The sequence below is a fragment of the Podarcis melisellensis genome, assembly GCF_964234715.1.
Source record: "Podarcis melisellensis genome assembly, chromosome: 8".
Lineage (NCBI taxonomy): Eukaryota > Metazoa > Chordata > Lepidosauria > Squamata > Lacertidae > Podarcis > Podarcis melisellensis.
The window spans coordinates 51014323-51027970 of record NC_138540.1 but is presented as its reverse complement, the minus strand read 5'-3'; the positions used below and the strand labels follow the sequence as shown (position 1 = coordinate 51027970).

General features: G+C 42.1%; 1 protein-coding gene across 5 annotated transcripts in view; it reads right to left on the bottom strand.

Annotated features, from left to right (window-relative positions):
* Positions 1-13648, bottom strand: part of CMIP (c-Maf inducing protein) — a 148301-nt gene that overhangs the window by 36654 nt on the left and 97999 nt on the right. The window contains exon 1 of one of the 5 annotated variants that reach the window (XM_081920306.1): positions 1430-1551. The exons of the other annotated variants lie outside the window; for them this stretch is intronic. Coding sequence (XP_081776432.1) covers positions 1430-1441 — 12 coding nt within the window. The 5' untranslated portion in view covers positions 1442-1551. Of the gene's footprint in view, positions 1-1429; positions 1552-13648 lie in introns of those variants that run through there. 5 annotated transcript variants of the gene reach the window in all.

The window sequence follows — 13648 nt, the reverse complement described above, 5'->3', positions numbered from 1 at the left end:
AACTGGCTTCAATGTTGTATTTTCAATTGTTGTAACCTGCCATGGGACCCTGGGGGTGAAGGGTGTGTAATCAACAACAACAACAACAGACACTATTGGGCAGGTGGATAGAAATGTAAATTAGTGAAGATGCCGACCTCTTAGCCTTGTTTCTTTGTCATCTCCCTTGCTTCCGGACAATTGTCTCCCTGTAATGTTGGCTATCCCGCCCTGAACTTCCCATATTTCTCTTGCACATGCACTATTGAGTCCCACTGCTCTTGCTCTGAATAAGTTAGAAATCTGCCTTATAGACTGCATCAAATCAGTGATCCTATGCAAAGTCATCCATCTATTAATGCATGCATTTATTTAGTCAAATGGTTTACAAACATTTCACTGTTTGCCAATACCAAAGCTGTATATAATGTAAAAACCATAAACTACAACAAAACAGAGATTTAAAATAAACAAATAAATAAAAAAATCAGTGATCAACGAACAACAACGCTACATAGGGCTGGTATCATGTGCACGATTATGAACACGATTGGAACTAAACAAACAAAAAACAGAACCTACTGTAAGATCAAACAGTAAAAGATATGAGTATCAGAAGTGACCTGCCCCGCTTTCGTAGTCTCCCCTTCAGAAGGTTGGACGCTCCTTCTGGTGTGTCCTTCACCTGCCCTGTAATGCCTTCTATTTCCCCATTTGTTTGCCACCCCTAGGCTCCTTAATAGAATTCTCAGGGTACATTTCTATCTTCCCCTTCTCCCCGCTCTTGAGGACAAGAGGAAATCATTTCTGGGATATCAAAACAACAACAACGGTAAAATGCTATTTATTAATGCTGGAGGGATCAATGTTAAGTATTTTGCACCCAGTGCAACTGTGTTGCATCTGGAAGACTGGCAAAAGTGGGGGGTCTGAGGCCACTTTGCAGACAGCCACTGGCCCAGAAATGGCTGTGCCCCAATGAATTTCTTTGCCTTTAAAAGCTGCTACTTTAAGGCTGTTCTTAAGACTATTAATTGTACTTGCAAGCACATTCTTCTATAACAGCTAAAAACACGATTCCCTTGACAAGAAAGCAGAAATTGTCACTGCAATCGTGCAACAAGCAACCACAATTTTCAAACAGTGGATCTATTCCACAGCTATTTCTGTGGTTACCCCACGCCCAATTTTCTTTCCCAAACTCTTTCTAGGTTTTCCATAAAGCACCGAATAAAAGCAAATGGGTTTTCAGATTTGCAGGCTGTATATTTCTGCCTGATTGGAGCCTAGGGGAAGAAAAAGGCCCCAACAGATTCTCATCCTGTATAGCCTCCCTGGTTCAGAAAGTAAAGCAGAACGAGAAAAGCTAAAACAGAAAAACAGACAATATATCCATAAAGCCAGTCCAGGCCCCCGACACTCCTCACCCCCAAATCCCCACCCCTTGCACCTCAGAATCCATTCGCGAAGCCGACCTCCAGCGCTGAATTTTCTAATCTGGCAGAGATCTGCTCAGGAAGAACTGTTGGCACTGGGCGATGCTGGCCGTTTGGATGCAGATGCCAAATTTATCCTTTGCAACTCTTTTTCTTTTTTAAAAAAAATGTTTGTTTTTTTTTTAAAAAGGCCTGCACAAAGTTCTCTGCACAGCCTTACAAAAAATAATAATCCTTAGAGACTTGAAAACAAAACACCAAACCCTCTGGAGCTGCAGTTCAAAGGAAGAAGTGAACAAAACTGTCTGCTGTTGAAGAAAGACCTGGAACGACTGGTTGGCGATGCCCAAAAGATATTGTTTAAAGCAGAGCTTAGAGCTTCAGGGTTAATCTAGCTAGACTCCCACTGTGGAAGAGTCACAAGGAGAGGAAGATCAATTTCTCTCCCTCCCTCCCTCCTCTCTCCACTTCAGCTCTTGGGGCCAGAGGAGTTTAAATATGCTTGCACATTGCACTGTTATCTTTTGCAAAATGTGGGCGGAAATACACAACAGCCCTCTAGAGACCTCAACCTCAGTATCTTGAATTTGCTCCTGGATGCAATTCTGCTTTTCTCAGCAGAAACACTCGAGGCGCTCGGTGGCACTCAACTGCTATCTTGTACTCACAATGTGCGAATACAGACAACCATTTACCAACTGGTACTGACCACTCTCAGTATAATTGCATATAATCAAAACAAACCGTTTAAAAACCAGGAAATGGTCCATAAAAGCAATGTAGACTCTTCATGCACCTACAAACACTCGCCCAAGGCTGCTCTCACTCTCCGATTACCCCTCCAAACACTCTTCCAGGTTGAGAGAAATGATGGGTGGGATTGTTGATTCCGCCCCCTTCTCTCCTACCCCGCCCCCTTTTTTCCTGGATGTCTGCCCCCCCCCCACTTTTTTTGCCAAGTGCATAAAGCTGAATTCACGCAAGTTAAATGGGCGTAAGTTATGAGTTGACTGCACATATAAGCAAAGGAAACCTGCCTTATGCCAGGTCTGGGTTGCTCAGGAGGACCTATTTATTGAGCATTCATCACGATTGGCTTGCACAAAGCTTACATGGAGGTTAGATTATAGCTGGTATTTATTGAGCATTCATTCAGATTTGTTTGTGCAGATGCTGTACAACAATGAGTATTCATCCTGAAGTGCTTGTTGGGTGTTTATACGCCTTCCCATTAATTATCCATTCATTCCACACATTCTAATGCACTTCCCCATCACTTTTCTAACTGCAAAAAGTCTCTCTTTTTTAAGTGGATCTGTTGTGCAAGGGCAACAGAACACTTTAATCCATTTTTAACTGCACAAACCTGAATATCCTGGCACACAGCTGAATCGCTCCCACAAAATACTGACAAAATATCTATCCAGCCTAGTACTGACTATTTTGACTGGCAGCACCTCTTAAGAGTTTCTGGCAGAGCCTTTCCCATAACCTGACTATGTTCACCTCTGTCTTATTTCAGGGCTGTGTGAGCAGATTTCTGGTGCTCATCTCCAAAACAGGACTACAGCAAACATACACCTGTTTTTTTTTATTCTGCCCCCTCTATTTTTTCAGCACATTCTGACTTCATTGCTACTGTATAATTTTAACTGGAAGCACAAATTAACCAAGTTGCTATATGAATTTGAAAGGAAGTGTAGCAGTTGCTTAAGAAACTGACACTAAGGCAGCAATTCTACATGTATGTCTTACTCTGGAGTAAACGCACTTAGGATTGCACTGCCAGTCTGATACTACATATGCAATTTTAGGGGAAGTATGTTATTAAAAAACAAAAACAAAATAACCAATATTATTTAACATTTGACACTAGCTTTCAAAATGTACGTCCTTTCTCCCTTTTTATTAAAAATGAGTAAGTCAATCTGACCTTTCTGCCTTCTGCAAGGACTGAAGAGAGCGTAAGATGGGTGGAATTTCTGCATGGCATATAATAATATAGAAGCACCACATGACCCTTCGTCCCTTATCTCCAAGCCTATTTTGTCAAGACGTGTGCCCAGGTCACTAGAGTATTGAATGACATCAGCAAAACCCTTGCCATGATTTCAGTGCAGTGGGATGGGACTTGAAATGCACACAGATGGGAAGAACACTGTCATCCAGAGATTTGCCCTGTCCCCTGTGAAGTCACCAGGCCCTCCCATAAAGACGCACAGATCCTGACCTCTTTTCTCTTTCCATTCCCTTTTCTGTCCCAAATCCTTTTTTTCCCCATTCACTGCCAATCTTGCGTCCTACATTCTGTGTGTGTGTGTGCGCGCACCATGTACCAAACAAATTTCACCCAAGAGACTGAAGCATTTTTCCATGACTTCAGTATAGCAATCTAAACATATCCTCTTCCCTGATAGAAAATCCTTGCCCACCCCAGCTTCCAACCATGACAGGATTTCTGCTGGGACCACTTCTCCTAGCAGTGATTCACTCGTTTTCTTGCAGACACGCTAATGCTACATCTGAAATGTGAGTCGGCTTCCCACGGGCTGTGTGTGCCAGAAATTATTGATTTATTACTGAGCACAGAGGAAATCAAGCTCCAGCAAAATGAGAAAATGCCAAGGGTACGGCAGGGGATTCCTTCTTCACTTGCTGCAAGGCAAGCCTCAACTTGACAAGGTTCACTCTCAGCATCTTTAATTTCTTCACTGAGCTCTGGTAAGACTCAGTCTTCCATAATTTCACACAATATGATGTTACCAGTTTACAAACTTCTCACATTCCCAATAGCATATACAAGCAACTTATATATAAGGAGATTCCCATTTGTAGCTATGAGTTCGAACTGGGGAGCCAACACAATACATCCTTTTAAAGAAACGTCTAGATCAGGCATCCCCAAACTCGGCCCTCCAGATGTTTTGGGACTACAACTCCCATCATCCCTAGCTAACAGGACCAGTTGTCAGGGATGATGGGAGTTGTAGTCCCAAAACATCTGGATGGCAGAGTTTGCCTATGCCTGTTCTAGGTGGACTTTCTCACTACTACTGCATGTATAGCTTTGTAAAGACACACAGCTTTCTAGTATATGGTGCTGGCACATAGCTTGCCATTTCTGGAATCTGGATTGTTTTTGGTTTTTTTTGAATAATATTTATTCAGAGTTTCATGAATACACAATTACAAAAAAAAAAGAAAATCAAAAAAATACAACAAGAAAAAATAAATAAAAAGAAAAAAGAAAAAAATACAAATCTCAAATTACACCTTTTCATTTACTTATTTCTTGGACCTCCTCACACCTCCCTTTTTGTATTCTAAGTTAATTCGTTATTCCAGCAAATTCTTCCCATATTTCTCAGTTTTAATTTAAATGATTTGTCTTAACAAAGATTTAACAATCTTATTAATTAAATCCACATATCTTTCCCATCTTTTACTATATTCTGTTATTCAATTTACCTTAGTTTCTTTAATCTTATCTTGCCTAAAGTACCTTAAAATTTCAAAATTTAAACCATGTTTATTTGACTCCTTTCTACTAAAGCCAATTAGTTCCTTTCCAACATATTTCCTAATATTCCATTAGTGTTACACTAATTCCAAAAGTAAAAAATAATTTTTCTTATTATAAACTTTTCCTCTAATTTTAATCCATGATCCCTTCTTCCTGGTCACGGGTTATGTCAGTCCCTTCTACCCATTACATCCAGTCCATCAATCTGGTGATCTTATATCCGAGGCCCTTAAGTCTCTTCTATGCCCCTTCTGCAGATTTTCTTGTTCTTGTTTGTGCTTATGCACTTCTTTGTCTTTTGTTGATTTCTTTCGTAGTTTCTTATCATCATCTTTGTAATCCAAAAAGTAGTTATCCAAAAAGTGGTTGTCAACCTGTTTCATAGTCCCACCAGAGTTAAGAGCTTCCTTGACTCCAGACACTTCCAGACAGACTCCAAATTCCATCTTCCACTGCGGCAACTTTTGCTCCTGCAGGATTTTGGATCTCTCAGTTTGTGTTGTTTGAGTTGTAATCACAACCTCTTCCGTCTTCTTCTGCCCTTGGACTTGCCCTGTCAAACCAGATTCCTGAATTGATCGCTGTATAGCTTCTTTATCCTTATTTCCTGTTACTTCATATTTGCTGGTTACAGCAGTCATCAAGTCCAACTTTTCATTCATCAAATTCATTTTCTCATGCAGCTGCTCCAGCATAGCATTTTTCTTGCCAAGGGCAGAGACCAAAACTTCCTTGCAAATCATTTCTGTTCAAGGTCAAACGTCTGGTCCCACGATCTCAATCTGAGAGATGTAAAGTCTCAAGTAAACTGCAACAACAGACTGACAGGCTCCCTCTAGGGGACACAATTTCTATTTGTATCCATCTTTAAAATGTATCCAACAAAGAAGATTACTTTCGATTTCAAATACTTTGTTTCTTTAAAATGCAGAAATGCAGAAAGTGGCGTTGAAGTTAATTTGTGTCTCCTTTTTTAACTATCTGTCAAAATGCTCCCCTTTCAATCAATGGACATCTCAAACAATTTCTGTCCTGACACCCCACCCCCAGGTTTGGGACGATGGAAACTTAAATTCCTTTACTCTCCTCCTGCAGGATTAAACAGTCAAATCCCCCCCCCTTTTTTCTCCTGCTTCCCAGGGGGTTTTATTGGTTGTGGATGCAGGTTGTGGATGATTTCCAGGCTATTAGATTGCAAGGTCTTTGCTTCAGTCTGTTTACAAAAAGCGGAAGGCGGACTTCCTGTTTAAACCTTCCCGCTTCGTTGCCTAATTCACAAATTTCACAAGTTTCTTGATCCACTTTTCCGTTTTTACTCACGGGTACTTGTTTTGGAGTCCAATTGTCATCAGGAAAAAGTCAGCGCTCTCCGGCAATGGCTGTGCGGCTTCCCTCCGTGAAAGTAGCAATCGGTTCGCAACACCGCGCTGCTCACCCCACTTCACTCCGGAGCCCCCAAAAAGGGGTTTCCTCGCGAGTAGGGGAGGCGCTCTTGGTGCTCAGCTGAACCCCACGTTCCCAGGCTTCTCCACCTGGGATTTCTAGTGGGTCCCCGCCTTTGCCGCGACGGGAAGACCCAATTTCCACGGAGCCCGTTCCTCCGACCGGAGGAACTCCGCCATTCGCCGATGGCGCTAACCCGGAAGTCCCATTTCTGGAATCTGGATTGAGCTTCCTATTTCCATGTGTTTGAAGAGAGAATGATTTGTAAAGAATACCATTTCTGGTTCCAGCTGTGCTTTGCACTAGCAAATGCATTTCCTGGCATAGTCAGATCTGTCGCAGAAGACAATGGCCATGTTCACTAAACCATGGTTTAGTGCATTCTGTTTCCCCTTTCCCTTCAACATGGCCAGGGTGAGATTGGAAGTGTCTCTTTAGATTAACTGCAGTTTAGTAAATTCTCTGAAACCTAAACTATGGTTAATCTTAAATATTACTCATGGAAACAAGTAAGCTTTAGACTAACTACATTTGTCAAAATTCGGACAACACAAGCTGCAAGCTGCATAAAACAGAAGTGAAACCTTCTGAACCCTCATAATGCTAAACCATGGTTTAATTTTAAGTGTGGACACAACCAGTGTGGAACAAAAACCAACCTAGCTATATTCCTTTAAACCTTCCATTACTTTTTTCATTTCCTTCTGGCAAATTTTCTTCAGATCCTGGCTTTTATGCTTTTGGTTGGCAAAACGTAAGCTCTTGTCTGACTCATATCAAGAACGCTTCCATATTTTTCTCATTAGAGCAGGAAGGTTTACTTGTCAGTTTATTATTATTATTATTATTATTATTATTATTATTATTAGAGAAACGGAAAATTTTCCTGCTACTGCTGAATGTCTCCAGGCAAAACCACAGCTGGGACCTTCTGCATGGAAAGCAGATGTTCTACCACTGAGCTATGACCCTTACCCTAAACTGGGGAGTTATAGTTCAACAACATCTGGAGGGCGACCCCTGCTTTACTGCCATATGTCGTGAATTCCTGAACCTCTGAACAATCTACTCATCCACACCTGTGGATGTGGGATCTTAAACAGTGTTGGAGAGCATGCAAAGGTGTGATACTCCAAATAAATCTGCCCCAACCTGGCACCCTCCACATATTGTGTAGTATGACTCACCATCAGTCTCAACCAGAATGGTCAATGGTCAGGGATCATGGGAGCAGCACTCTGGAAACAGACTCTGGAGGGCCATAGGGAAATCAGTCCTGATGCTACAATTTTACATTATGTATGTATCACAAACACATTTCCAGCTATGGCTGGAATGCCAGCTAAAGTTCCTTTGGAACAGAGATGACTTGGCCACAGTACTCCATGCTCTGGGAACTTCCAGACTGGATTAGCGCAATGCCCTCTATGTGGGGTTGCCCTTGAAAACAACTCAGAAAAGTAAAGAAGTCCAAAATGTAGTGGTCAAGTTATTGGTTGGGGCTGGAGGAAAGGTGGGATAAAAATTGCAATAAAGCTCCTATAACTCCTGTTCCAAAACAGCTGCATAGTTTGTTTCCAGGCCCACTTCAAGGTACTTATTTTAGTGTTTAAAGTCCTAAACAACCAGCAGCTTAGGTCCCCAAATAGCCGTGAGATTTTCACTTACTCCACACACCCTTTCAGGTTAATAATCAGTGGACAGGACCCTCTTGGTAGATCTACTGCCCTCAGAAGTTTGGGGTGCAGTGGCCTGAGTGAGGGCATTCTTTATGGCAGTCCCTAATTTGTGGAATTCTTTCCCAACAGAGTATATCTGTCTTCTTCACTAAAGAACTTTCAGCAAATGCTGAAGATGCAGATCTTTACTCTAGCTTTTGACACCTGAGATGTGTGTTTTCAAGGCCTATCCTATTCCTGTGACTGTAATCTGTTTTAACTGGTTTTAATCCTGAATTTTAAATGGCTGTAACCTGCTGGGGAAGGGCAAGTAATAAATCTAATAATAATAACAATACTTTGACTACATCTGAAACTAATTTATAGATGGTGGTTTTCCTTCTTTGAGTCATTGATGTTTGTTAGCTACCTCCTGGGCCTAAGTGCTTGTTAACTCTGTTAAAAGCAGGTACCAGCTCTGGCAAGCAGGGCCTTATCTTTTTGTACTTTGACCTGTTATTCATAGGAAAGGAGAGCTCATGGAGATTGCATAGCCACAAAGCATCCCGTTGCAGAGAAATCAGGCCCGATCTGCCTGTTGCCCAGGTAACCAGCCTCCTGTCTCAGCCTCAAGGCTGAAAAATAAATGCATCTATCATCTATCTATCTATCTATCTATCTATCTATCTATCTATCTATCTATCATCTATCTATCTATCATCTACACACACACACACAAACATTCCCTATAACTAAGAGCCTGGCTCTGAATAAAAGCAGAGATTTCTCAGCAAAGGAGCTCCTTCTATTAGTTCTAGCTAATCTCAAAAACTCAGCACCTGATTAGCCAACAATGAACATTCATCTCCTAAGGGGACTCCTTTTCAGATCAATTTCTAATTTAGCAAAGACCATTTCACCACTGAGCATCATTCAAGGCAATTACATTTCCAAATCAGATTAAAAGGGATGCTTGTCAGCCCTGATTTTTTTTTCTCCACTTTTTGCAATTGTTTTCCTAGCCTCCCACCCCCCATTCTCTGTTCGTGCCCCCGCCCTTTTCCTTCCTTCCCAGAAGGTCTTTCAAGCACTGGGAAACGTTTTAAAAATATATATCTGTTTACCTACCTATTTTATTCTCCCTTCCTTGGAAAAAACGTGCTATTTTGCTGTGCCTTTAACCCAGCTTCGCCTTAAATGGCTGTAAAATGGACTTCTCTTCCCTGTGCACCTGCATCATCAGTGTCGTCAGCAAGATTGCTCCAGAAACGTGTTTGCTTCAGAGAGCTGCTTCTACTGCAGGACCCTCAGGGATGTCTCGGGTGCTGAAATTTGCAGATCTGATGCACTACAGCAGCTTTAAAAAAGACTTGAGAGCTGGCGGGGAGGGGAATAGGAGCTGCTGAAAGCAGAACTTCGCAGCTCTCGACACCCTTATTTTGCAGGGAAGTGTCACATTTCAAGAGGGCTGTTTCCATCCAAAATGATTTATATCCGCGCATCTTGATGCCAAAGAGCATCAACAGAGCACCAAAGCAGATTCCCGTACACCAGCGGTTGAAATAAGGCAAGCATTCTCATCCTCTTCTTTTTCTCAAAGCAGTTGTAGGTTTTAAAGAGCAGCTTGCTCAGTTGCTGAGAGGAAGAGGCTCATTTGCTCGGGGGCTCTTATTGTGTTTGCATTCTTCCCCTTCCTTTGTGGTGCTGACAGTGGCCAGCTAAAATCTCTGGATTCCTGCTCTAGCGGCATCCATGTTTCAGGATTGGCTACATGCATATATAGAGAGAGATTATATAGAATACCCTTAGGCGGCAAGATCGAATACAATCTGCCCCTGTTAGCAATCTCCCAGAGACCCTTTTTCAATTACATGCCCTCCATTATATACACACTTACTGATTTTATCTGTGTTTAATGATGATGGTTTAATGTATATTTGTTTTTTAATTGTTTTTTGAGTTTTAGCTGTATTCTATCTACGTTGCTTTATTTGAAAACCACTTGGTAAAGAGCTCCTGTTGAAAAAAAATTCTAAACTAATTTCTAAATAAGTGATTTGCAGCGGGGTAGTCGTGTTACTCTCTTGCAGCAAAACAAGGAAGGCACCTTAAAGACTGAAGGTGGTATCACAACATAGAGTCAGCCTTTGTCACTCTAGCACCCTCCAGATATTTGGGGCTACATTTCCCATCAGCCCCAGCCAGCTTGAGATGTGCTTGTTTGGGATGATGGGAGTAGCAGGCCTGGAACATCTACAGGGCACCAGATTGGCAAAGGTTGGACTAAGTCCAACTCAATGTAGAGGTTTATCTTTAAACTGGTCTTGGACCGAGCAGCCCTTCAAGTGGAAGATTTCTTTGAATAGAGGATTGTAGGACACATGACCATTGTAAGGATAGGCCCTAACAGTCATGCAAACTACTTTCTGGTTGTATCTGCACCATACATATGAAGGCAACTTACATCCTTTTAACAGTCACGGCTCCCACTTCTCTAAAGAATATTGGGAACTGTAGCTTAAAGGTACTGGGAATTGTAGCTCTGTAAGGAGTTCCCGGGATACTTTGGGAGAAGCACTGGCTGTCAAAGTGGTATAAATGTGCTTTCAATGTATGGTGCGCCCTCTGTTAGGAAGACAGTCTGTGATTCAGGAAATAAAGGAGCGTTGTTTTCTCAGCAGATAAAAATTTTAGAAGTGATGTCTCACGGGGCTCTGCCACGTGTTTTCCCGCCACTCAAAAAGCTCCTTGACCCTGACATTAACCAAAGCCGCCCAACATTCAGCAGCAGAGTGCAGAAGCATTAGAACGTTATTTCCATGACAAAACAGTCACATCAGGCCACATCTTCTGATCCCAAGGATTTTGAAAACGTTTTTCTGCACAGATTTAAAGGCCGCAAATGCCTTTAAATGCTGTTTTGTTTTTTTCGAAAACAAAACTTTGTTCACTCAACAGCCCTATTTTTAAACCAGAACCATGGCAACAATACCGTAAGGTGCATCACACGAGGTTTCACCGCAGCCTCCATCCACTTACCCTTGCCGGCTTGAAAGGTAGAGAAACAAACATACTGAATTTCTTGTTTACCCTGCTGAGCATTGTCCTCCCTGCAAGTCTATCAGACCACCTCACGGCTGGCCCCGCCCTGTCACATGAGCCAGGATGGGGTTTGCACAACGTGTAGAAAGGGAAGAGGGTGCCTAAGCTTTCGCTCTGTCCATTTCTGAAAACTAGAAATGGGTTTTTGAGAATGACGAAACTGAAAGCGCATATAACACTATACAAGCAGCAGTATTGTTACAGAGACGTTTAGGCTCTGGACCTAAGGGGTCTCACCTTTTTAGATGGCAATGTGTATTACAGGGTTGGGAACCTCAGGCCTGGGAACTGAATGTGGCCCTCCAAGTCTCTCTACATGGCCCTCAAGACTCTTTCCAGGCCACACCTCCTACTGGCCCTGTACATCCTTTTTGTGTGTTTTCGCCTGGCTGGAATGTACCCTTAAACTCTGCTAGTGCGTCTTGCAGAGAGGTGTGTGTGTGTGTGACTGTGTATAGAAACTAGCCTCATGTACAAAGGTAACATTTACATTCACTGCTCCTGTAGCCCTGAGAAAAATGATCAACCCTTGTTATTACTTCCTTTCAAAATGTGGCAAGCCAGACCAGCTGGGCCTGGGGCCACCACTGCCCATTCTGTTGAGGGGGAGCCTGGACATCGGCCCCAAAGTCCTACCCTGACAGCGCCATTGTGTATAACTAATCTTGCCAAGCTGAGTAACGGAGAACCTTTAAAAATTGCTTTGCTTCTTTCCTAGCACATACCCGTCATGGTCTCCAATATTTAGCAGAAGGCACAGTGAAGCTTTAAGTAAATATTATAGAAGCTCATAGTACGGCAATGAGAAAAGCGTGATGACCGAATCGCTTCAATGTGGTCGAGCGTCCTGCCAAAGAACTTCAGATACACGTTCATAACTGGACTCAAGGGGTCCGATTTGCTATCCTTCTCCATCCTCCCAGCAAAAATAAATGTAAAAATATAAACACTGCTTATCTCCCAATGATACTGCCCATAATGCCCGGTGCTCTAAGTACTGGAAACATAATGAGATGTAGAGCCAAGATCAGCAGGAAGGGCAGAACTTCCTCTTTGCAGAAGCCTGTTTCCTTAAAAGCCTGTCACTGCCTCTGGCCTCAACAGCAAAGTGATCCAATCTTAAGCCACTTTGTGCAGGAGAGACTCTGTTGGTTGCAAACACCTCAAAGCCCAGCAATTAGAGGTGGTCTATGACTTTTTAATCATGGAACAGTAGTGTGATCTTTTTCACACATTCATGGTCAACACTTTACTGGCCAGGTGCAATTACTTGCAAAGTCACATGCCTCGGTTAAGAATAAGCTACAAGGCTTTCATTGGTGCTGTACAATTACCTGTGAAAATCAGACCCAGCCTCTGGTTACCCATGTTCTAGTCACTTCTAGGCTGGATTACTGCCATGTGCATTGCATAGGGCTGCCCTTGAAGACAGTCCAGAATTTTCAAATTGGTTCAGAAAGCTGTCAAAAGACTTAATGAGGAGGCATTGTTCTTGTTTGTTACTATGTTATGAATTTTTGTGTTTTTATATTTTGAACCATCCTGTGATCCTCAGATGAAGGGCGGTATAGAAATTTAATAAAAAAAGAAATTAGAAGAAATAATAAAGCCAATTTTGTCTTTATTTATCAGCTCCATTGGCTACCTATTTATTTCCTGCTTCAATTTCTGAAGTCCTCATCAGCAAAGCTGCTGGTTATAACATTACTTGTTCACTTGCCACAAAATGGAGTAAGTCAGCTGTGCTGTGTTTAAGGGCCTCCTGTTTATTCTGCTGAATGGGGCCTGTGCCCCCAAAGTCCTAATCTGATGGCACCACTGCTCAAAGTGGCCTAGAAATAATCACCTCAGTAACCACCTCCACCTACAAGGATGAGCTCAGAATATTCTCACGGCTTCTGAGGACCTTCCTGTTTCTCCCTACCAGCCAAAGAACAGCTAGTTAGAATAAGAGAAAGGGCCCTTTCACCTGCAGTGCCTGAATACATTTGTTTGTTTCTTTAACAAATTTTATATGCCACTGGATTGTAACCTCTAAATGGTTTACAAAAATATAAAATAAAGCATTAACATTATCAATAAAAACAGGTATTTAACAATATTCAAAATATGATTAAAATAAACAGCATGCTCTGGTCCATGGGGTCACGAAGAGTTGGACACGACTAAACAACTAAACAACAAAAAAGAAACACAACACATGTAACTTCTACATGTCTGGATAGGCTTGCCTAAACAGGTACATGGCAAATGTGTTGCCTGGTGTCAGTATGCAGGGAGTTTTAAAGTGCAAGCGCCGCCACACTTAAAGATGGATTTATTACCAATGTGAAAGAGAAGTTTGTTTGGCCCCTCCTTTGCCCAGTTTTTAAACAGGGTCTTAAGACTGTTTATTTGAGTTAGCATTTTGCAGCCTCCAGAGCAGCCTATGCCAACCTGCTGGTTGGGCCGATGGGAGTTGTAGTTCAAACCATCTGGAAGACAAGGTTTTTAAAAAATATGCTGTT